This window comes from Salvelinus alpinus, chromosome 25, assembly GCF_045679555.1.
Source record: "Salvelinus alpinus chromosome 25, SLU_Salpinus.1, whole genome shotgun sequence".
Taxonomy (NCBI): domain Eukaryota; kingdom Metazoa; phylum Chordata; class Actinopteri; order Salmoniformes; family Salmonidae; genus Salvelinus; species Salvelinus alpinus.
In genome coordinates, this window is record NC_092110.1 from 24,486,592 (window position 1) to 24,510,683 (window position 24,092).

The 24,092-nt window shown below is 41.6% G+C and overlaps 2 protein-coding genes across 2 annotated transcripts; one reads left to right on the forward strand and one right to left on the reverse strand.

The window, feature by feature from the left end:
* Positions 1-48: 48 nt before the first annotated feature.
* LOC139553703 (probable histone deacetylase 1-B) lies at positions 49-9,803 on the forward strand. Its single transcript, XM_071366297.1, has 13 exons — positions 49-199; positions 4,047-4,159; positions 4,288-4,405; positions 4,561-4,635; positions 4,812-4,950; positions 5,129-5,270; positions 5,469-5,561; positions 5,838-6,087; positions 6,454-6,562; positions 6,858-6,988; positions 8,700-8,894; positions 9,057-9,105; positions 9,184-9,803. Exons 1-13 carry the CDS (start codon positions 148-150, stop codon positions 9,209-9,211), a joined length of 1,494 nt encoding a protein of 497 aa, XP_071222398.1. The 5' UTR covers positions 49-147; the 3' UTR covers positions 9,212-9,803.
* A 128-nt stretch (positions 9,804-9,931) lies between these two features.
* Positions 9,932-19,508, reverse strand: tmem54a (transmembrane protein 54a). Its single transcript, XM_071366298.1, has 6 exons — positions 19,125-19,508; positions 16,790-16,986; positions 16,346-16,405; positions 11,471-11,659; positions 11,183-11,326; positions 9,932-10,793 (listed from the first exon to the last, which is right to left on the reverse strand). Exons 1-6 carry the CDS (start codon positions 19,135-19,137, stop codon positions 10,674-10,676), a joined length of 723 nt encoding a protein of 240 aa, XP_071222399.1. The 5' UTR covers positions 19,138-19,508; the 3' UTR covers positions 9,932-10,673.
* Positions 19,509-24,092: the final 4,584 nt, after the last annotated feature.

A 24,092-nucleotide genomic window follows, 5' to 3' on the forward strand; every position in this document is an offset into this window, starting at 1 on the left:
TTGTGGCGGGATGTGTCTGCAACGCCGTCTACATTGTAAACGACTACTTGATTGGTTCAAGTGACGTTCTACAAAGTAACCGATTGTATACACCCCTTTTCCCAAGTACAGCTGCCGCTTTTCGCCCACTGTAGTCTGTGCTGTAAAATGGCGCTGAGTTCTCAAGGAACAAAGAAAAAAGTTTGCTACTATTATGATGGTAAGTACTCATTTTGCTATACATCGAGTTATTGTACAATGTGCCATGTTAAAAGTGGTGCAAATGGTCAGATTTGTCAGCTAGCTAACTTCGGTGTGCAAACGTGCAGCATCTCTAGCTAGCTAATGTTAGCTTTGTGAAAGAGCGAGGCATTTCCAAATTCCGTACGTTGATCTTTGAGAATGTTCACTATTGCCAAATATTATTCTCCATTGTGTAAAACGTCAAGTTAACGTTACTTGTCCACAATTTATCTTTTCGGTTAACTTGATAGCTAGCTTGTACAAAGGTAGAACCGATTAGTTAGCCAACTAATTAGCTTATGCAAGCATTGGAATCCACAAAAATACTAAACTACCGCTCGCTACATTAGCTAGCTATACTAGCAAGCTAACAACGTTAGCTACTAGCTAACCTATTTCACTTCCTAGACGTAATAAGCATGCGATTTATAGGGATTTTCTACAAAAGAAATGCATCCAGTTTCGTTACATTGGCCAGATTGCTTGCTTAGTGACCGTCCATTCTCCTCAAATGTGCATACGTTGGTCAGAATTGTTACATTTAAAGTGATACTAAGGGATTTTGGATAAAGGGCCTCATTTCCAAAATGGTCATAGCTAGAAGGGATCCAACTTTTGTCAGAATTGACTTTTCATAGCAGGTTTAGGAGAATACACGTAGCAGATGAAGGTTAGGAAAAGAGTTTGGGTTGGCTAAAACGCAACAACAACAAAAATATATCAACTTTTGAATGATTTTGACATGCTGGTTCCCAAGTAGATATGGCCGCCGAAATTCCGGGTAGTATCTTTTCAATCAATGAAAATATTGTTTGTTACTGCAAATCACTTTTGGTCCATACACAGTTTAGCAGGTGTTATGGCGGGTGCAGTGAAATGCTGTTGTATATCAATCAATAGAGTAAATGTAAAACAAGTACACACACACACAAAATGTATATATATATATATATGACCAGTCAAAGGTTTGGACATACCTACTCAATTTTTTTTTTTTTTTTTACATTGTAGAAAAATTGTGAAGACATCAAAACTATGAAATAACACACATGGAATCATGTAGTAACTTAAGTGTAAAACAAATCAAAATATATTTGAGATTCTTCAAAGTAGCCACCCTTTGCATTGACGATGGCCAAGACTGTGCAAAGCTTTCTCTCAACCAGCTTCACCTGGAATGCTTTTCTAACAGTCTTGAAGGAGTTCCCACAAATGCTGAGTACTTCTTGGCTGCTTATCTTTCACTCTGTGATCCAACTTATCCCAAACCATCTCAATTGGGTTGAGGCCAGGTCATCTGATGCAGTACTCCATCACTCTCCTTCTTGGTCAAATAGCCCTTACACAGCCTGGAGGTGTGTTGGGTCATTGTCCTGTTGAAAAACAAATGATAGCCCCCGCTAAGCGCAAACCAGATGGGAGGTGTATTGCTGCAGAATGCTGTGGTAGCCATGCTGGTTAAGTGTGCCTTGAATATTAAATGCTTCACTGTGGGACCACACATGCGGAGATCATCCGTTGGCCTACTCTGCGTCTCACGAAGACACAGCGATTGTAACCAAAAATCTAAAATTTGGACTTATTAGACCAAAGGACAGATTTCCACTGGTCTAATGTCCATTGCTTGTATTTCTTGGCCCAAGTAAGTCACTTCTTCTTATTGGTGTCCTTTAGAAGTGGTTTCTTTGCAGCAATTTGACAATGAAGGCCTGATTCACACAGTCTCCTCTGAACAGTTGATGTTGAGATGTCTGTTACTTGAACTCTTGTACGACTGCACATGAAGAAACTTTCAAAGTTCTAGAAATGTTCCAGATTGACTGACCTTCACGTCTTAAAGTAATGATGGACTGTTGTTTCTCTTTGCTTATTTGAGCTATTCTTGCCATAATATGGACTTGGTCTTTTACCAAATATGGCTATTTTCTGTATACCACCCCTACCTTGTCACAACACAACTGATTGGCTGAAACACATTAAAAAGGAAAGAAATGTAATTTAATTCCACAAATTAACTTAGCGTCCCACATATCCTAGAGAAGTTAACGTCCCACTTGGCCCAAAGCCAGTAAAAATGCAGAGCGCCAAATTCAAATATTACTATAAAAATCTAACTTTCATGAAATCACACATGAAAGACACAATTAAAGCTACACTTGTTGTGAATCCAGCCAACATGTCTGATTTCAAAAAGGATTTACGGCGAAAGCACACCAAACGATTGTTAGGTCAGTACATAGCCACAGAAAAACACAGCCATTTTTCCAGCCAAAGAGAGGAGTAACAAAAAGCAGAAAGAGATAAAATGAATCACTAACCTTTGATGAACTTCATCAGATGACACTCATAGGACTTCATGTTACACAATACATGTATGTTTTGTTCGGTAAAGTTTATATTTATATCCAAAAATCTGAGTTTAGGCGGGACGCTACTGTCTCACTTGGCAAAAAGCCAGAGAAAATGCAGAGCGCCAAATTCAAATTAATATAAAAATTACTATAAAAATCAAACTTTCATTAAATCACACGTGAAAGTCACCAAATTAAAGTTACACTGGTTGTGAATCCAGCCAACATGTCAGAATTCAAATAGGCTTTTCGGCGAAAGCAAACAATGCTATTATCTGAGGATAGCACAATAGTAAACAAAGACAGAGAAGCATATTTCAACCCTGCAGGCGCGACACAAAACACAGAAAAAAAATATATAATTCATGCCTTACCTTTGACAAGCTTCTGTTGTTGGCACTCTGTCCCATAAACATCACAAATGGTCCTTTTGTTTGATTAATTCCGTCGATATAAATCCAAAATGTCCATTTATTTGGCGCGTTTGATCCAGAAAAACACCGCTTCCAAGTTGCTCAAACGTGACTACAAAATATCTCAAAGGTTACCTGTAAACTTTGCCCAAAAAAAATTACCTACTTTTGTAATACAACTTTAGGTGTTTTTTAACGTTAATCGATAAAATTGAAGACGGGCTGATCTGTGTTCAATACAGGATTAAAACCAACTATAGCCAGCTTTCTGGTCACGCGCTTCTATCTAACAGGACACTTAATGTGACTCTCGTTCAAGATAGCTGTACTTCATTACAGAAAGGAATAACCTCAACCAATTTCTCAAGACTGTTGACATCCAGTGGAAGCGGTAGGAACTGCAAGCAGGTCCCTTAGAAATCTGGTTTCCTAATGAAAACTCATTGAAAAGAGTGACCCCCCCCAAAAAAAATCTGAATGGTTTGTCCTCGGGGTTTCGCCTGCTACATAAGTTCTGTTATACTCACAGACATGTTTTAGAAACTTCAGAGTGTTTTCTATCCAAATCTACCAACAATATGCATAACTTATCTTCTGGAGATGAGTAGCTGGCAGTTGAATTTGGGTATGCTTTTCATCCAAATGTGAAAATGCTGCCCCCTATCCTAGAAGTTAAGGCACACCAGTTAATTGAAATGCATTCCAGATGACTACCTCATGAAGCTGGTTGACAGAATGCCAATAGTGTGCAAAGCTGTCATCCAGGCAAAGGGTGGCTACTTTAAAGAAGCTCAATATAAAATATTTTGATTTGTTAAACTTTTTTTGGTTACTACATGATTCCATATGTGTTATTTAATACTTTTGTCTTCGCTATTATTCTACAATGTAGAAAATAGCTAAAATGTATGAGCAGGTTTGTCCAAACTTTTGACTGGTACTGTATATATTTTTTATAATCAAATGAAGTACATCAGTAGATAAAGGCTATGCTGTACAGAACAATTAGCTAATATGCATTCATTGGACATCTGCTGATGTCCACTTTCTTCCTTCAAAGGTGATGTTGGGAATTACTACTATGGCCAGGGGCATCCCATGAAGCCACACCGTATCCGCATGACACACAACCTCTTGCTGAACTATGGTCTCTACAGAAAGATGGAGATATACGTATGTTGAAAATCCTGGAACTATTCATAAGAGCAGCAGAAAGCCTGCAAACTCAATAGTTCTGAATTGAAAGGTTAATACCTAGGTAGTGAGGTCTCAGTAACTGATCTTCTCCATGTCGGTCTCAGCGACCTCACAAAGCCAGTGGAGAGGAGATGACCAAGTACCACAGTGATGACTACATCAAGTTCCTGCGTTCCATCCGGCCTGACAACATGTCGGAGTACAGCAAACAGATGCAGAGATGTGAGTTTTAGGCAGAGAGGATGTCATGTCTCAATATACCTATACAATTGAGCAGTAGCCCATGAAAAGTCAGAAATAAATACTTTGAAAAGCCTCTAGGCCAGCTTTGTCCTTATGTTTTTGAGATTAACATATTTTATGCAATTCTCACACAGTCAACGTTGGTGAAGATTGCCCTGTGTTTGATGGCCTGTTTGAGTTCTGCCAGCTCTCAACAGGAGGCTCTGTTGGTAAGTTAATATACAGGTGTAGGTCTACCCTTTTAGATGACACATTTTCCCTGGATAGTTGGAATATTCTCTGGCTTACTTGGCCTCTTCTGTGGCTGTCCATTACAAGAATGTAGCCATAGTTTCATGCTCTCTGATTGATTCTCTGATTTGGCTTCTCTTCCCCTGTGTTTTAGCTGGAGCTGTGAAGCTGAACAAACAGCAGACAGACATTGCTATTAACTGGGCTGGAGGTCTCCATCACGCCAAGAAGTCTGAGGCGTCAGGTTTCTGCTATGTGAATGACATTGTGCTCGCCATTTTGGAGTTACTGAAGTGAGTACAACCGCTCCACTGCAGTTCATCAAGTTTGTGAAACGTAGGGAATGATATACCTTAACGGATCTCAATAGTAACGGACCTCAATAGGCTTTTCACTTTGGGACACTATAGGTACGCCATATTTAGGAGATTGTTATTCAACCTGTTGATGGTAAATCTTATTTTCCCCCAGATACCACCAGAGAGTTCTGTACATAGACATTGACATTCACCATGGAGATGGAGTGGAGGAAGCGTTCTACACCACAGACCGGGTCATGACCGTGTCCTTCCACAAGTACGGAGAGTACTTCCCCGGCACTGGAGACCTGAGGGTGAGGCTGTCATGTCATCATCAGGGGATGCAAATTGGTGGTATTGTTTATTAAAAGATGTACAAAGGATAGATTTAATTCATACTTAGAAAACTTCACGGCCTGGTGATTGTAGTTTCATAATTGCTTTGTTGGTCAACTTTGCAGAGCTTGTGTCCACATTTGTAGTTGACTGAGTCTGCTTTGTTATTTCTCAAGGATATTGGCGCAGGGAAAGGCAAGTACTATGCTGTGAATTACCCTCTGAGAGATGGGATAGATGACGAGTCTTACGAAGCCATATTCAAGCCTGTAAGTATACTAACTTATCTTGGCTGTATTTAATCTCTCCTCCCTGTAACTCAAACAGACCCAAGTGTAGATAGACCACATTCTACTTTCCATTTAGCCAAACAAGCTCTTCTCTGTCCTGGTACCCCAATGGTGGAACCAGCTTCCAGAAGCATCTGAAAGGGAAAGGGGATACCAAGTCAGTTGTACAACTGATTGCATTCAACTAACTGTCGTTCTGGGTAAGAGTTTTGGCTAAATGACTAAAATATCAATTTAATTTATGTCTGTGTGCAGATCATGACTAAAGTGATGGAGATGTACCAGCCTAGTGCAGTGGTTCTTCAGTGTGGAGCTGACTCTCTCTCGGGAGACAGGCTTGGCTGCTTTAACCTCACCATCAAAGGCCATGCTAAGTGTGTGGAGTACATGAAGAGCTTCAACCTGCCCCTGCTGATGCTGGGGGGTGGAGGCTATACCATCCGGAACGTGGCCCGCTGCTGGACCTATGAGACAGCTGTGGCCCTAGACAGCTCCATACCAAACGGTGAGCTCTCCTGCTGCCACCTATGACACTATAAAAAATAAATGGTTGCACACACATTTTTGTGGGGTGCTGAAGGCGGCAGTGTTAGGGTTTTACCCAATAAATTACTGGGAGTTTGTATATAGTGTGCGACGTAATTTTTTTATTTATAGCTTTATAGTTTATTTGCCGTTAGCACCTCTACACTAAATACTTTTCTCTGGGTGTGCTCCAGCTTTTTATTAGTCATCCTGCTGCACTGTTGATTTATGTACTTTTACTTTCTAGTATTAGTATTTGACAGGTCTGAGGGGCATGAGTGTTTTAGGATAGATTCCACTACAGTAGACGTATGTCACTGTTGATAACATGATTTTTTCTCCACAGAGCTTCCATACAATGATTACTTTGAGTACTTTGGGCCAGACTTCAAACTGCACATCAGTCCCTCCAACATGACCAACCAGAACACCAACGACTACCTGGAGAAGATCAAGTGAGTCGTTGACCACACTTTGTGCCTACTGTACGTAATTAGAACAATATTTTTGTTCACGATCAAACTATATTGGTCATAATGAAGTACTGTCTTTAGATTTGGGTCATAAACAGTAACCGTTATGTAAGCTAATTATTGACGAGGTAATTTCAGATACCACATAGGTCATATTACGGCACTTGTTATACATATCCTTGACCTTGAGACGTGTATCTATGATGGTATTTTTGCCACTGTTAGTTGAAGTGGTGTCACGTAGGTTAATGCGTCTCACTTGTATGTGTCCATTCAGGCAGCGTCTGTTTGAGAACCTTCGAATGCTGCCCCACGCCCCGGGGGTCCAGATGCAGGCCATCCCAGAAGACGCCGTGCAGGAGGACAGTGGAGACGAGGAGGAGGAAGACCCTAACAAACGCATATCCAGTAAGTCCCCTGTCCAAATGTTTAGACCCGACTGACAATGAAGAAAAATGTTTGTCAAATACAGTGCAATTCAGGCCCCTTAACCTTTTCCACATTTTGTTACATTTTAATACAAGGCTGTAATGTATTACATTCTTTTTACCTTCAATCTACACACAATACCCCACACAGTGAATGTTTTTTGTTGTTTGAAATGTATAAAAAAATAAACATGCCTTAATAATTACATATTCAGACCCTTGGCTATAAGACTCGAAATTGAGCTTAGGGTGCATCCTGTTTCCATTGATAATCCTTGATGTCTCTAAAACTTGATTGGAGTCCACCTATGGCAAATTCAATTGATTGTACATGGTTTGGGAAGGCACACACCTGTCTATATAAGGTTTGACAGTGCATGTCAGCAAAAACCAAGCCATGAGGTTGACGGTCCAAATTAAATTTGGAACCACCAAGACTCTTCCTAGAGCTGGCCGCCCATCCAAATTGAGCAATCGGGAGAAGGGCCTTGGTCAGGGAAGTGACCAAGAACCCGATGGTCACTCTGACATGGCTCCAGAGTTCCTCTGTGAAGATGGGATAAACTTCCAGAAGGACAACCATCTCTGCAGCACTCCACCAATCAGGCCTTTATGGTAGAGTGGCCAGATGGATCCACTCTTCAGTAAAAGGCATGACAGCCCGCTTGAAGTTTGCCTAAAGGCACCTAAAGACTCTGACCATGAGAAACAATATTCTCTGGTCTGATGAAACCAAGATTGGCCTGAATGCCAAGTGTCACGTCTGGAGGAAACCTGGCACCATCCCTATGGTGAAGCATGGTGGTGGCAGCATCATGCTGTGGGGATGTTTTTCAGCGGCAGGGAGGGGGAAATGAATGGAGAAAATTAGAGATCCTTGATGAAAACCTGCTCCAGAGCACACAGGACCTCAGACTGAGGCGACCGTTCACCTTCCAACAGGACAATGACCCTAAGCACACAGCCAACACAACGCAGGAGTGGCTTTGGGATCAGTGAGTGGCCCAGCCAGAGCCCCGACCGGAAAATGGCTGTGCAGCGACGCTCCCCATCCAACCTGACAGAGCTTGAGGATTTGCAGAGAAACTCCCCAAATAGTTGTGCCAAGCTTGTAGCGTCATACCAAAGAAGACTCGCGGCTGTAATTGCTGCCAAAGGTGCTTCAACAAACTACTGAGTAAAGGGTCTGAATACTTATGTAAATGTGATACATTTGCTAAAAACCAGTTTTTGCTTTGTCAATATGGGGAGGTGACGATTTACTCCATTTTAGAATAAGGCTGTAACATAACAAAATGTGGGGAAAGTCCAGGGGTCTCCTTCCTGAATGCACTATGTGCAGTGAAATGTTTTACAGGGTCAGCAAAAGTAGTACAGTGCCCCTGGAGCAAATTAGGGTTAAGTGCCTTGCTCAAGGACAGATTTTTGTTCACCTTTTCGTCTCGGGTATTCAAACCAACCTTTCGGTTACTGGTACAACGCTTTATCCTCTAGGGTATCTGCTGCCACAAGCCTACACGTTTTAAAATCTGACACACAGCCACAACACATGCATCTCATAGTAACACAATCTTGGCATACTTACTTTTTCTCAGAATTAACATATGAGAAATATACCTTCTAAATGCCCCCGCCACGCAAATCTTTGTCTGAGTTACTCACAGATGAGATGCTCATGTCTTCTTGTGCAGTTCGCGCCCATGACAAGAGGATAGCGTGTGACGAGGAGTTCTCAGACTCTGAGGACGAGGCTGAGGGTCAAGGGGGCGGACGGAGAAATGCTGCCAGCTTCAAGAAAGCCAAGAGAACAAAGACTGAAGAAGACAAAGAAAAAGAGGGAGAAGAGAAGAAAGCAGGTGATGAAAAGAAAGCTGATGACAAGAAAGGTATCTTAATCAATTCTCTCATTCTTGTGGAATACTGATGCTTTGTGGTGCACAACTGCAGTCATCTAACTTTTTGAAGCCTTATAGACATTAAGTTCTATATCAGGCATACCATGTCCCATTGCACATTGAGGATAATTGTTTGTTGCTTCTTTATGATAGAAGTAAAAGAAGAAAAGGTGCCAGAGGAGGAGAAAATGGACACAAAGGGGTTAGCAAACATTCATTTTAAATGTTTAGGGAATATCCAATAGTCAATGTGTTAAGTCATTTTCCCTCTGTTCAACAGGCCAAAAGAGGAGTCCAAGACACCGTGAGGAGCTCCTAGCCATCTTTTTAAAGCAATCACACCTGGGCCTAGTTTCCCAAAAGCATCTGAAGGCTAAGTTCGTTATAACGATATGGATTTTACGTTTGGGAAACCGGGCCATGTTGAGAATAGTTCTGTTTGCCAGACCAGTCACCTTTACTGGCTGCTGCAAGGGAAAATCCCACCCCTCCAGATTGAAATGGGCTAAACATGTATTTTCTAGAACACTTAATGTTGCAATTTTTATAAGTACTGCTGTTTTTGTATGCTTTATCCTATGAATACTGCTCCCCTTACCCAAACAAATGTAGTCTACAGTATATTAAAGGCCTGGCATAAAATATTATGCATTTTATAAATTTCAGATTTAATTTAAATCATAGATATGTTGCCATCTCTTGTACCCCCTTTTGTATTTTGTCCCACTGTTGTCCTGTGCCTTTGGAAACATGACATGAAGTATACTTCTCAAAGATGTATTCATTCTGTGTTACCGGCTAAAGCTACTCTGAGCAATATTGTCCGGAGGATAGAATTAACCTGAATACTACACCAGGCCTACAGTACAGTATGTGATAAAACATAAATAATCCAATGACTTCCATGTATTGTATTTTTAAACATGTCATTGTTTAGTTCCAATGAAATCAGAGTTCCTGGATTATTTCTCTAGAACATGGTGTTCTGGTAAGGGCACATTCCTTTAAGTTAAAGCCAAGCAAAAATGTCATGACAAATTTACTGTTTTTATTCTACAAACATGAAATTGAAGATGTCTTCCCAGGAGTGCTTACAAATATGAAGACTAAGAAAATCTACAGCTATATACTACAAATGCATTGAATTGTTTAGTCCAGAACATCTTCAGTTGCTCCTTTTTAGAGTTGCAAAACTACTTGATGTATTACATCTGTTCATCTTGTACATTAATTTCTAGTGGATAGACCATATGTTCAAGAGGAAATAGCCTAATTAATGGAGAGAACTAAACAATAATGACATTTTCAATTAACTCTGCAACTGCTCCAATATGACTTTCCATGTGCCAAAACATTTACATAGTAAAAGTGATTTCATGTTGAAACCCTCAAATGGTATTCACCAAGCTTGTTTTGCAGCTTTAAAAAAAACATAAATCATAATTTACATGTGATACAGCACCTGTGATAATCTGAAGTACCTAAAAGGCCACTAGATGTCATGTGATAAAGTTTTGGTAAGCCTCAACAGTACTATACCCACCCTTTGCAACCCTACTCCTTTTCCATGGCAGGGGAAACAGGTAAAGTAGACAATATTTGCAGTGACACATCAAGAGGTTGGTCTTGAACATATTCCTTTTTAAGAAACGGCAATCATGTGACAAGAACCTCAAATTTGGCCAGTTATTCAATAGCACTACTCCCTCCAGTCAACACAGGAACCATGGGTCCTGAACAGTCAGTGCAGATGGTGGATTAGTCTATAGTTCAGACCCATTCACTCCTCTCGGTCGGTGAGTCAGGCTTCAGCAGTTCGTGTTGCTCTGCCGGCTCTGACTCAGGAGTAGGCGACACCGGTAACATTTCACCTGGAGTCTGAATGCGCACCTGCAACAAAGGGGTATAAAACATGATCCGCACACCCACACATTAGCTATAGTGAAACATGACACTCACATTGGTTATGAAACCGTAAGAGCAAAATTTGTTTTGATTGAGAAATGTTTTGCAACAGAATAGCCATAATGAATATGCCACCTGATCAGCACACAGTCGGTGAAACGTTTAGCATTGCCGTTTGTAAGTGAAGACAGGACTTTGCGACCTGGATACAAACAAATGTCATCCAGACGCGTCAAGGCTGCATTAGCCCACACCAGAGAGCCGTATATAAAACAGGCCCACACCTGGGGTTCAGCGCTTTAGATCTGAGCTAATACAAATCTTCAGGTCTCAGACAAGGTAAGTCATCATACATGTACGGGTAGTTAACTTACCCTTCTGCCATTGACAATCTTCCTTCGTCTTCTGCACGTACAGAGGCGGAGGAAGGAGGTGCAGACAGCAAAACAGCGGCCTGAGAACACCACTTCCACCACACACATTAGAATGAGAGGAACCCACAGAATAATAGTAGTTTCCTAGGGAGCACAAAGGTGTGTTAGTACGGGCTTGTAGAGGAGTATATGTCTCTTATCTTAATATTAAATTCTACTGTTGTGTGCATTTATTGAAGTTAAAAACATAAGTGCATGTCATTAATAGCTTTTGATTAAAATACTTACATAGATCCTTGTGGGGTCAAAGGGGCACTCGTTGACACTGGAGTAGCCAATCGCATCAGGGAACTTGCAATTCTTCAGCAGGCCCCGACCTCCACTCATAATGGCCTTAACCATGGAAATGGTTAACCCCACAGTGGAGGCGATTGCCAGAAGGCCTGACACTAAACTGACCACCAACAGTGCCCACATCTGCAAGGGGCAATAAACAAAAATGCTCACGTGAGGGTTTGAGTGGAGCTGAAGGGTGGGACTAAAAACAACTCGTAAAATAGTCTCCATAAAAACTGAAAGTAGAAGCTTAAGTGTTGATGTCCATTAGTTTATTCCAATTAGAGGGGTTAGGGGATTACATACAGTGCCTTGCAAAGGTATTCATCCCCCTTGGTGTTTTTCCTATTTTGTTGCATTACAACCTGTAATTTAAAAGGATTTTTATTTGGATTTCATGTAAATGGAAATACACAAAATGGTCTAAATTGGTGAAGTGAACTTCAAAAATGGAAAAGTAGTGCGTGCATATGTATTCACCCCTCTTTGCTATGAAAGCCCCTAAATAAGATCTGTTGCAACCAATTACATTCAGAAGTCACATACGTTAAATAAAGGAGAGCATTAAGGGCAAGGAGTGCATTAATCAGAGAGGCAACAAAGAGACCAAAGATAACCCTAAAGGAGCTGCAAAGCTCCACAGCGGAGATTGGAGTATCTGTCCATAGGACCACTTTAAGCCGTACACTCCAGAGCTGGGCTTTACGGAAGAGTGGTCAGAAAAAAAGCCATTGCTTAAAGAAAAAAATAAGCAAACCCGTTTGGTGTTCGCCAAAAGGCGTGTGGGAGACTCCCCAAACATATGGAAGAAGGTACTCTGGTCAGATGAGACTAAAATTGAGCTTTTCGGCCATCAAGGAAAACGCTATGTCTGGCGCAAACCCAACACCTCGCATCACCCCGAGAACACCATCCCCACAGTGAAGCATGGTGGTGGGGATGTTTTTCCATCGGCAGGGACTGGGAAACTGGTCAGAATTGAAGGAATGATGGATGGTGCTAAATACAGGGAAATTCTTGAGGGAAACCTGTTTCAGTCTTCCAGAGATTTGAGACTGGGGTGGAGGTTCACCTTCCATCAGGACAATTACCCTAAGCATACTGCTAAAGCAACCGTCGAGTGGTTTAAGGGAAAACATTTAAATGTCTTGGAATGGCCTAGTTAAAGCCCAGACCTCAATCCAATTGAGAATCTGTGGTATGACGTAAAGATTGCCCATCCTACTTGAAGGAGCTGGAGCAGTTTTGCCTTGAAGAATGGGCAAGAATCCCAGTGGCTAGATGTGCCAAGCTTATAGAGACATACCCAAAGACACTTGCAGCTGTAATTGCTGCAAAAGGTGGGGGTTGTGCTTACAGCCCAACACCGTGCAGGACGTTTGGCATTTGCCAGAGAACACCAAGATTGGCAAATTCGCCACTGGCGCCCTGTGCTCTTCACAGATGAAAGCAGGTTCACACTGAGCACGTGACAGAGTCTGGAGATGCCGTGGAGAACATTCTGCTACCTGCAACATCCTCCAGCATGACCGGTTTGGCGGTGGGTCAGTCATGGTGTGGGGTGGCATTTCTTTGGGGGGCCGCACAGCCCTCCATGTGCTCGCCAGAGGTAGCCTGACTGCCATTAGGTACCGAGATGAGATCCTCAGACCCCTTGTGAGACCATATGCTGGTGCGGTTGGCCCTGGGTTCCTCCTAATGCAAGACAATGCTAGACCTCATGTGGCTGGAGTGTGTCAGCAGTTCCTGCAAGAGGAAGGCATTGATGCTATGGACTGGCCCGCCCGTTCCCCAGACCTGAATCCAATTGAGCACATCTGGGACATCATGTCTCGCTCCATCCACCAACGCCACGTTGCACCACAGACTGTCCAGGAGCTGGCGGATGCTTTAGTCCAGGTCTGGGAGGAGATCCCTCAGGAGACCATCCGCCACCTCATCAGGAGCATGCCCAGGCATTGTAGGGAGGTCATACAGGCACGTGGAGGCCACACACACTACTGAGCCTAATTTTGACTTGTTTTAAGAACATTACATCAAAGTTGGATCAGCCTGTAGTGTGGTTTTCCACTTTATTTTTGAGTGTGACTCCAAATCCAGACCTCCATGGGTTGATAAATTTGATTTCCATTGATAATTTTTGTGTGATTTTGTTGTCAGCACATTCAACTATGTAAAGAAAAAAGTATTTAATAAGAATATTTCATTCATTCAGATCTAGGATGTGTTATTTTAGTGTTCCCTTTATTTTTTTGAGCAGTGTATATATACACACACCCACAAAAGCACATGGACGCCCCTTCAAAATTTGTTGATTCCGCTATTTAAGCAACACCCGTTGCAACACTCACTACACAGTTCCAAACTGCCTCTGGAAGAAACGTCAGCACAGGAACTGTTAGTCGGGCGCTTCATAAAATGGGTTTCCAATGCAGAGAAGCCGCACACAAGTCTAAGATTATGCGCAATGCCAAATATCGGCTGGAGTGGTGTAAAGCTCGCCACCATTTAACTCTGGAGCAGTGGAAATACGTTCTCTGGAGTGATGAATCATGCTTCACCATCTGGCAGTCCGACAAACAAATGTGGGTTTGGCGGATGCCAGGAGAACGCTACCTGCCCGAATGCAGTGCCAACTATAATGTTTGGTGGAGGAGGAATAATGGTCTGGGGCTATTTTTAGTGGTTTGGGCTAGGCCCCTTAGTTCCAGTGAAGGGAAATCTTAATGCTACAGCATACAATGACATTCTAGACGATTCTGTGCTTCCAACTTTGTGGCAACAGTTTCAGCATGACAATGCCCCCATGCACAAAGCGAGTTCCATACAGAAATGGTTTGTCAAGATCGGTGCGGAAGAACTTGACTGGCCTGCACAGAGCCCTGACCGCAACCCCATCGAAAACCTTTGGGAAGAATTCGAACGCCCAATATCAATGCCCGACCGCACTAATGCGCGTGGCTGAAAAGAAGCGAGCCTCAATACTTTGTCACGTAGCGTATTTACCAAAAACAAAAAAGCTCACGTGACAGGTAGACTAGCATGTACTAGGTGTATATACCAATATTATTGGGTAGTAAAATAAGTGGCTACACATGGTGCAGGTCAGCACAATTTTAGCAAAAAAAATTTATATTTAAAAAATATATATATATACACACACTGTACAGCGCCTATATACTGTAAAGTCTACACCCCCCTTGGATTTCCTTACATCTTATGTTACAATTGATTTAATTGTCATTTGTCTATGATCTATACAAAATACTCTGTCAAAGTGGAAGAAAAATTATTAAATTTAAAGATTAATTAAAAGGAAACACTAATGTACCTTGATTAGATAATTATTCACTTCAAAACATGTTAGAAATACCTTTGGCTGTGATTATAGCTGAGAGTCTTCTGTTCTGCAATATTTGGCCATTCTTTTCAAAATTCTTCAAGCGCTGTCCAGGTGTTGGGTCCATGGCTAGACAGCAAGTTTCAAGTGTTGCCATAGAGTTTGTGTTGTAGGTTATTGTCCTGCTGAAAGGTGAATTCCTCTCCCAGTGTCTGGTGTAAAGTAGACAACCATGTTTTCCTCTTGGATTTTGCCTGTGCGTCGCACCATCCTGTTTCTTTTTATCCTGAACAACTCCTCAGTCTTTGCCGATGTCAAGCATACCCATACCATGATGCAGCTACCACAATGCTTGAAGATGAGGCAATTACTCAGTGATGTGTTGTGTTGTGTTGGATTTGTCCCAAATATAAGGTTTTGCGTTTAGGCCAAAAAGTATCTTTGCCATGTTTTTTTGCAGTATTACTTTAGTGCCTTGTTGAATACATATGCATATTTTCTCAATATTTGTATTATTTTATCATTATTGTAGAGTCACTAAAATGTCGTTGAATCATCCTCAGTTCTCTCATCACAGCCAATGGCCGTTTTAAAATCAGTAATGGCCTCATGGTGACGTCCTCTAGCAGTTTCCTTGCTGTCCTAACTAAGGCTTAGTTCAGAAGGAGGACTGCATCTTTGATGTGTGTGTAGTTTAATACATCATCCACAGCATAATTATTAACTTGACTATGCTAAAAAGATACAGTATATTCAATGTCTGATTTGTTATCCATCTACCAAACACTGCCCTTCTTTATGAGGCTTTCAAAAAGCTCCCTGGTCTTTGTAGTTGAAGCTGTGCTTACAAATGTATGTATGGGGGACAGAGGAAGGGGTAATCATTCAAAAATCATGTCAACCCTTATTATTTCACAGAGTGAGTCCATATAACTTGTGATTTGTTAAACCAAAGTTTAGTTCTGAACTAATTTAGGCTTGCCTAAACAAAGGGGGTGAATACTTATGCAATGACTATATATTTTAGTTATTGAATTATCACATTTGTATAATTTTTTCACTTTGATATTATGGAGCATTTTGTGTAGATCAATGATAAAAGTATATTTAAATCCCACTTTGTAATGCAACAAAACAGTGTAAATGTGTATATTATGCCTATACAGTATATATTGTTTGACAAGTAAGTTTTATGACTATGACTGACAGTTAATATGTAAATCAAATTATGTATGTGTATGGAGGGTGGGTTCCATTTTTGCATGTGTATTGATAATGGCTGCCTTTATTTGAATGTACATGGCATGCAATACATTTTTAAATATGGGTTTAACTCACCCACACACATAGATAAAGAACCAGAGGATACTAAATGTGCCCAGACACAAGGGCAAGTTCTGACAAATACAAACACAAAACAGTATTTTGCCCAGTCCCTGATAGGTGGAGAAGGAAACTACTGTAGGAGAGAATGAAGCAATATTTACCAGAATCCTGTTTTTCGGGTTTTTGGATAGGACAATGGCTACTATTCCAGCTATGATTCCCTGAAGACACAGAAGTCAAGTCACATGTTAGCTAATACACTGCTCCTATTGGCCCACAGGCTATAATGGTACAACCAACAATTCACTAACTAAAATGGCTCCAGTCTACCAAAGGACCACAAACTGAGATACTACTACTATCAGGTCACATGATAAAGTTACCACAATGTCACCAAAAGGTCACAACCTTTACAATATTCTGTTTGGGGTCTGTTACTACAGGCTGATACTGTATTCCAAACAAGACTCATTACTTGATTAAAGAAAGCCAAAACACAGTATACTGCTCAAATGAGCAATACACAATGCAAGGACAACACAGGGAATAGTTTGGCTGCTGATGATCAGTGGTTTTATTATCGGTGCCAGCCTCCAGTCACTCACCACGAGCCCTGCCACCAGGGCGATGATGATGTAGATGGCGTACCCCATGACCCTGGCTTGAACATGCACGTTGATGTGCCTGAGCACAACGCCGTGTACCAGCGCTCCCAGCAAGAAGTTGACGTGTCCCACCAGCACCAGTCCCAGGCCCATTTTCATAAGGGTCTTGTTGTCCTTCAGGTCTGCACAGCACACACCTGGAGCAGAGGATAGAAACATTGCTTCAATATTTTTCATCACTGTAGATAATCTGTGGGTAAACAGTAAACACTGACTTCAATGTACACTACATTACCAAAAGTATATGTGGACATCTGCTTGTCGAACATCTCGTTCCAAAACCATGTGCATCAATATAGAGTTAGTCCCCCCTTTGCTGCTATAACAGCCTCCACTCTTCTGGGAAGGCTTCCCATTAGATGTTGGAACATTGCTGCGGGGACTTGCTTCCATTCAGCCACAAGAGCATTAGTGAGGTCGGCACTGATGTTGGCCGATTAGGCCTGGCTCGCAGTCAGCGCTCGCAGTCAGCGTTCTTCCACACCGATCTCGACAAGCCATTTCTGTATGGACTTCGCTTTGTGCATGGGGGTATTGTCATGCTGAAACAGGAAAGGGCCTTCCCCAAACTGTTGCCACAAAATTGGAAGCACAGAATCGTCTAGAATGTCATTGTATGCTGTAGCATTAAGATTTCCCTTCACTGTAACTAAGGGGTCTAGCCCAAACCATGAAAAATAGCCCCAGACCATTATTCCTCCTCCACCAAACTTTATAGTTGGCACTACGCAGTCGGGCAGGTAGCGTTCTCCGGGCATCCGCCAAACCCAGATTCGTCCGTCAGACTGCCAGATGGTGAAGCATGATTCATCACTCCAAAGAACGTATTTCCACTGCTCCAGGGTCCAATGGAGGTGAGCTTTACAACACTCCATCCGACGCTTGCTGTTGCGCATGGTGATCTTAGGCTTGTGTGCAGCTTCACTGTCATGGAAACCCATTTCATGAAGCACCCGACGAACAGTGCTTCCAGAGACAGTTTGGAACTCGGTAGTGAGTGTTGCAACCAAGGACAGATCATTTTTACGCGCTTTAGCACTTGGCAGTCCCGTTCTGCGAGCTTGTGTGGCATACCACTTTGCGGCTGAGCCGTTGTTGCTCCTAGATGTTTCCACTTCACAATAACAGCAATTACAGTTGACCGGGGCAGCTCTGGCAGGGCAGAAATTAGACGAATTGACTTGTTGGAAAGGTGGCATCCTATGACGGTACCACGTTGAAAGTCACGAAGCTTTTCAGTAAGGCCATTCTACTGCCAATGTTTGTCTATGGAGATAGCATGGCTGTGTGCTCGATTTTATACATATGTCAACAGGTATGGCTGAAATAACCAAATCCACAAATTTGAAGAGGTGTCCACATACTTTTGAATACACTACCGTTCAAAGGTTTGGGGTCACTTAGAAATGTCCTTGTTTTTGAAACAAAGCACATTTTTTGTCCATTAAAATAACATAAAATTGATCAGAAATACAGTGTAGACATTGTTAATGTTGTAAATGACTATTGTAGCTGGAAACGGCTGATTTGTAATGGAATATCTACATAGGCGTACAGAGGCCCATTATCAGCAAACATCACTCCTGTGTTCCAATGGCACGTTGTGTTAGCTAATCCAAGTTTATCATTTTAAAAGGCTAATTGTCCATTAGAAAACCCTTTTGCATTCATGTTAGCACAGCTGAAAACTGTTGTTCTAATTAAAGAAGCAATAAAACTGCCTTCTTTAGACTAGTTGAGAAGCTGGAACATCAGCATTTGTGGGTTCGATTACAGGCTCAAAATGGCCAGAAACAAAGTACTTAATTCTGAAACTCGTCAGTTTATTCTTGTTCTGAGAAGTTAAGGCTATTCCATGCGAGAAATTACCAAGAAACTGAAGATCTCGTACAACGCTGTGTACTACTCCCTTCACAGATCAGCGCAAACTGTAGGCCTGCCTAATGAGCAATCATTGTCCAAACTGGGAAAATGACGTTATTGACCCACGTTCTGTTATTCATATTGTTTAATGTTACTATATTAAATCAGATAGCCAGATAGTTAGACTACATTAGGTAGATCTATGCATTATACTGGAAACGACATTGCCATAAACACGACGACATCCCATGGCAGTTCCTTTTATGACAGACCCTCTACAAAAAAAACGTCGGCGTCCCGACCCCACCCAGAAAATTATGCTCAGATTGGTAACTCACACTTCTGTAGTAGCCTACGTATCTTCACTTCCATTTAAACTACACATCCGTACAATGAATACAAGTAAACTCACCTAAATTTCCCATGTTGAATTCCGTTTGCACTCAAGTCATTTTAAAGGTATTTCTGTATCGCCATTTGGCTCTTGAAGCTGCGAACGCCGCTTCTGCTTTGTTCGTTCTCTTCTCTTTCCGCACACCTGCATAGAATCCAACGCGTGCTTCAGTTTCAGGACGCTACGCTCCGCCTCGAGTTGGCTATTACCTGTGAAATAATAGTTCTCTGTCAAAACTGATCAGAAAGGAATTTCTACTGTATTTCCAATGACGTAGCCTACCTACACATATATGGGTAAACAAGTAATGTAAGGCTGCGTTTAGACAGGCAGCCCAATTTTTTAAACTTATCTATTATTATATATGTTTTTTTAAATTAACTTCTTAAAGCGTTATTGGTTAAGGGCATTTCATTGTACGGTGTACGAAATACAATTCGATTTGATATTTTTTCACTAATTGGTCTTTTGACCAACCAGATCATCTCTTTTAATTTATTTAACCTTCATTTAACTAGGCAAGTCAGTTAACATAAGGACAAATTCTTATTTACAATGACGGCCTACCAAAAGGCAAAATGCTGGGGTTGGGATTAAAAATAAAATAAATCAAATACAAATATAGGACAAAACACACATCACGATAAGAGAGACAACACTATATAAAGAGAGACTTAAGACAACATAGCATGGCAGCAATACATGACAACACAGCATGGCAGCAATACATGACAACACAGCATGGTAGCAACACATGACAACACAGCATGGTAGCAACACAACATGACATCAACATGGTAGCAGCACAAAACAGGGTACACACATTATTGGGCACAGACAACAGCACAAAGGGCAAGAAATTAGAGACAACAATACATCACGCAAAGCAGCCACAACTGTCAGTAAGAGTGTCCATGATTGAGTCTTTGAATGAAGAGATTGAGATAAAACTGTCTAGATTGAGTGTTTGTTGCTGAAAAAGAGCTGATGTGAAAATATCTAATGTGATTGGTCAAAAGACCAATTTTGTGGAAGAAATATCATAATTGGGCTGCCTGTGTAATAACAGCCTAATAAAAGGCCAAACAATCAGGCTAGCTATAAAAAAATAAAAGATTGGTCAGAAGTCAGTGATATAGGGAAACTGGTTGACAATGACATTGGTAGACGTTTATGCATTTTTACAGTTTTTCACAGATGGATCCAAGGACCCAGATTGTGGGCACACAGGAGCAGGCTTTTACATTCCTGAATTTTATGTGCAGATATGTAGAAGACTAATAGATTAACTGTCTGTACTCTGTTGAAATGTTGGCAATAGTGGTTGCCCTCCAGTAGGTGGAGGACGTTCAACCTGTCAGAATTGTATTATGCTCAGATTCTCTTTCTGTATTGAGTAGTTTATCCTCAGGAAAATCTAATAGGAGTGATCTACTATTGTAAGCATTAACACTATTAAGGAGAATCGAGAGACTGGGTGTGGAAGGGAGTGAAATTGTAGACCAGATAGGCAAAACGGCTTTAAAACTAGATATAATTGATATTCATGCTCCACTGGGTAGAGCTGAGGCCACATGTAAGATCAGAGCAATTTTGATAGATGTGTGGCAGAAGAGATGGGACTGAGACCAAGTGTAACAGTATAACTTTAGACCGTCCCCTCGCCCCGACCCGGGCGCGAACCAGGGACCCTCTGCACACATCAACAACAGTCACCCACGAAGCATTGTTACCCATCGCTCCACAAAAGCCACGGCGCTTGCAGAGCAAGGGGAAACCCTACTTCAAGGTCTCAGAGCAAGTGACGTAACCGATTGAAAGGCTATTAGCGCGCACCACCGCTAACTAGCTAGCCATTTCACATCCGTTACACAAGGGCCGATATTTATATGCCCTCCAGAGAAATGTCGGTGGACCAAGATTCAAAGGTCAGAATAGGAAGGAAGAGGTGTTGTTTGCTCGGTTGCGCCTAGGACATTGAACTCGTCATTACATCTGGTTGGCAAGCATGTAAATGGTATGTGTCTGGATTGCATGGTCGATGAAACGGTGGAGCATGTGTTATATTGGTGTAAGTATGATGAAGAGAGGGAAATATAGAAGTGTAGGGTTATTGATGTTGGAAGGGGATGGGGTAGGGTTTTTAGAAGTTAGTAGGGCTCTTTTTTTCTTTTTTATTATCTCCCTCAAAGCCCTCCTGAAGGATTTGCATACATTTGTATAATGCATACATCTATATTTTAGGTAACTAATGGGTGGATACAATATATACAGGGGTGACAGGAAGCCTAGTGGGGTCGGCAGGTAGCCTAGTGGTTAGAGCGTTGGGCCAGTAACTGATAGGATGCTAGAACGAATCCCCGAGCTGACAAGATAAAAATCTGTCGTTCTGCTCCTGAACAAGGCAGTTAACCCACTGTTCCTAGGCCGTCATTGTAAATAAGAATTTGTTCTTAACTGACTTGCCTAGTTAAATAAAATAAAAATATTTATACAGTGCATTTGGAAATTGCAGACCACATTATTCAGACCATATTCGACATTTCATTACATTACAGCCTTACACTCAATACCCCATAATGACAAAGTGAAAACAGGTTTTTAGAAATGTTTGCAAATTAATAAAAAAACGAAATACCTTATTTACATGGGTATTCAGACCCTTTGCTATGAGACAAAAAAATGAAAAGTTTCCATTGATCATCCTTGAGATGTTTCTACAACTTGATTGGAGTCCACCTGTGGTCAATTCAGTTAATTGGACGTTATTTGGAAAGGCACACACATGTCTATATAAGGTTCCACAATTGACAGTGCATGTCAGAGCAAAAATCAAGCCATGAGGTCGAAGGAATTGTCCGTAGAGCTCTGAGACACGATTGTGTCGAGGCACAGATCTGGGGAAGGGTATCAAAAAATGTCTGCAGCATTGAAGGTCCCCAGGAACACAGGCCTCCATCATTCTTAAATGGAAGAAGTTTATAACCCCGAAGACTCTTCCTAGAGCTGGCCGCCCAGCCAAACTGAGCAATCGGGGAAGAAGGGCCTTGGTTATAAACTTTATCTAACTAAGCAAGTCAGTCAACAAATTCTAATTTACAATGACGGCCGACCCCGGCCAAACCCTAACCCGGACGACGCTGGACCAATTGTGCACCTCCCTATGGGACTCCCAATCACGGCCGGTTGTGGTACAGCCTGGAATCAAACTAGGGACTGTAGTGATGCCTCTAGCACTGAGATGTAGTGCCTTAGACCTCTGCCCAACTCTGGAGCCCAACCCGATGGTCACTCTGACAGAGCTCCAGAGTTTATCTGTGGAGATGGGAGAACCTTCCAGAAGGACAACCATCTCTGCAGCACAACACCAATCAGGCCTTTATGGTAGAGTGGCCAGACGAAAGATACTCCTCAGTAAAAGGCAAATGACAGCCCGCTTGGAGTTTACCAAAAGCCACATAAAGACTCAGACCATTGGTGCCATTCTTCCTCAACACACATCTTCCCTCTGCACTCGGCTCTTCACCTTCTTCCTCACTGCCCTTAACCACGTCTATCCGTTCACCAAGTTCATGCGCCTTCATCAGCTGTATTGTCTGGTAGAACTGATGGCCTTTCTCCAATACCCAGCTTCTGTTCCTTAGCACACTTTACTAGTCACTAAGTATACTTCTTGCAACTATAGGGGGTGCTGTTCCGCATTAGCATTTTTTGGTCTCCAAATTAAACTGCCTCGTGCTCAATTCTTGATCGTACAATATGCATATTATTGTTATTATTGGATAGAAAACACTTTCTAGTTTCTATAGCCGTTGGAATTTTGTCTCTGAGTGGTACAGAACTACTTCTACAGCACTTTTCCTGACAGGGAGTCAGATTTCAGAAATTTTGACCCCTGATCTGGGGTCGGTTTTAAGGTGCCTGTAAATGCTATGGAGAAACCGACACTGCCTACGTCTTCCTCTGGGTGTCAGTACGTCATCACGCTTTGAATGGAGTCGATTGCACAATCAGAGCCACTATAAAACAACAAAACGTGGAAGTACCGTCCTTTCCCTTCGCGCGTCTTACGCAAGATGGACATCGGACTTGCCTCCTTCCAAATGGTTGTTTAGCCAGTGATATTTCTCCGGTCATGTTTTTAGTCGTTATAGTTGTTAAAAACATCATAATGTAGTTCATTTGAACCGTTTTATAGCAATTTATATCCGTTTAGTGCGATTTTGAGGAATTTCTTTGTCGTGCACTTTGAAGCTTTGGGCACGTTTCGGGGTCTCGGTCGATGTTAGTGGACATTTCGAAGGACAGAGGACATCTATTGACCAAAAGAAGATTAGACCCAAGAAAGGATACATTGCCCAAGAATCTGATGGAAAATCACCTCATAGTAAGAAATATTTAATATGATAAATCGTTGTTCTGTCGAAATATTTTAAACGCATAATCCGCCATTTTGTTTGTTATCGCTTCACTTGGCGAACCCTGTATTGCACAGTAAGGATAATTTTAGAAATGTAAATCAGCGGTTGCATTAAGAACTAATTTGTCTTTCGATTCCTGTCAACCCTGTATTTTTTAGTCAAGTATATGATTAGCTTTCGATTAAACTAGATCACTCTGAAAGATGACGTCCGACATTTTGAGGCTTGATTTGCTAGTATTTTCATTGTATAACCACGGTTTTGTATGGCTAAATATGCACATTTTCGAACAAACTCTATATGTATGTTGTAAAATGATGTTACAGGAGTGTCATCGGAAGAATTCTGAGAAGGTTAGTGAAAAAATTAATATATTTTGGCGATGATTACGTTATAGCTCTCTTTGGCTTGAATCGATGCTCTGGTAACGTTTGCACATGTGGTATGCTAACTTATCGATTTATTGTGTTTTCGCTGTAAAACGCTTAGAAAATCTGAAATATTGTCTGAAATCACAAGATCTGGGTCTTTCCATTGCTATGCTTTGTCTATTTTTATGAAATGT

Bases quoted from the DNA above. Each gene is read 5' to 3' on its own strand.
- LOC139553703 (XM_071366297.1), top strand. From the start codon at position 148: ATGGCGCTGAGTTCTCAAGGAACAAAGAAAAAAGTTTGCTACTATTAT. The intron at 6,563-6,857 runs GTGAGTCGTTGA...GTGTCCATTCAG, and splicing joins GACTACCTGGAGAAGATCAA to GCAGCGTCTGTTTGAGAACC. The intron at 6,989-8,699 runs GTAAGTCCCCTG...CTTCTTGTGCAG, and splicing joins CCCTAACAAACGCATATCCA to TTCGCGCCCATGACAAGAGG.
- tmem54a (XM_071366298.1), bottom strand. The intron at 16,406-16,789 runs GTGAGTGACTGG...CTGTGTCTTCAG, and splicing joins CCCTGGTGGCAGGGCTCGTG to GGAATCATAGCTGGAATAGT. The intron at 11,660-16,345 runs GTAAATATTGCT...TGCCCCTTGCAG, and splicing joins ACCCGAAAAACAGGATTCTG to ATGTGGGCACTGTTGGTGGT.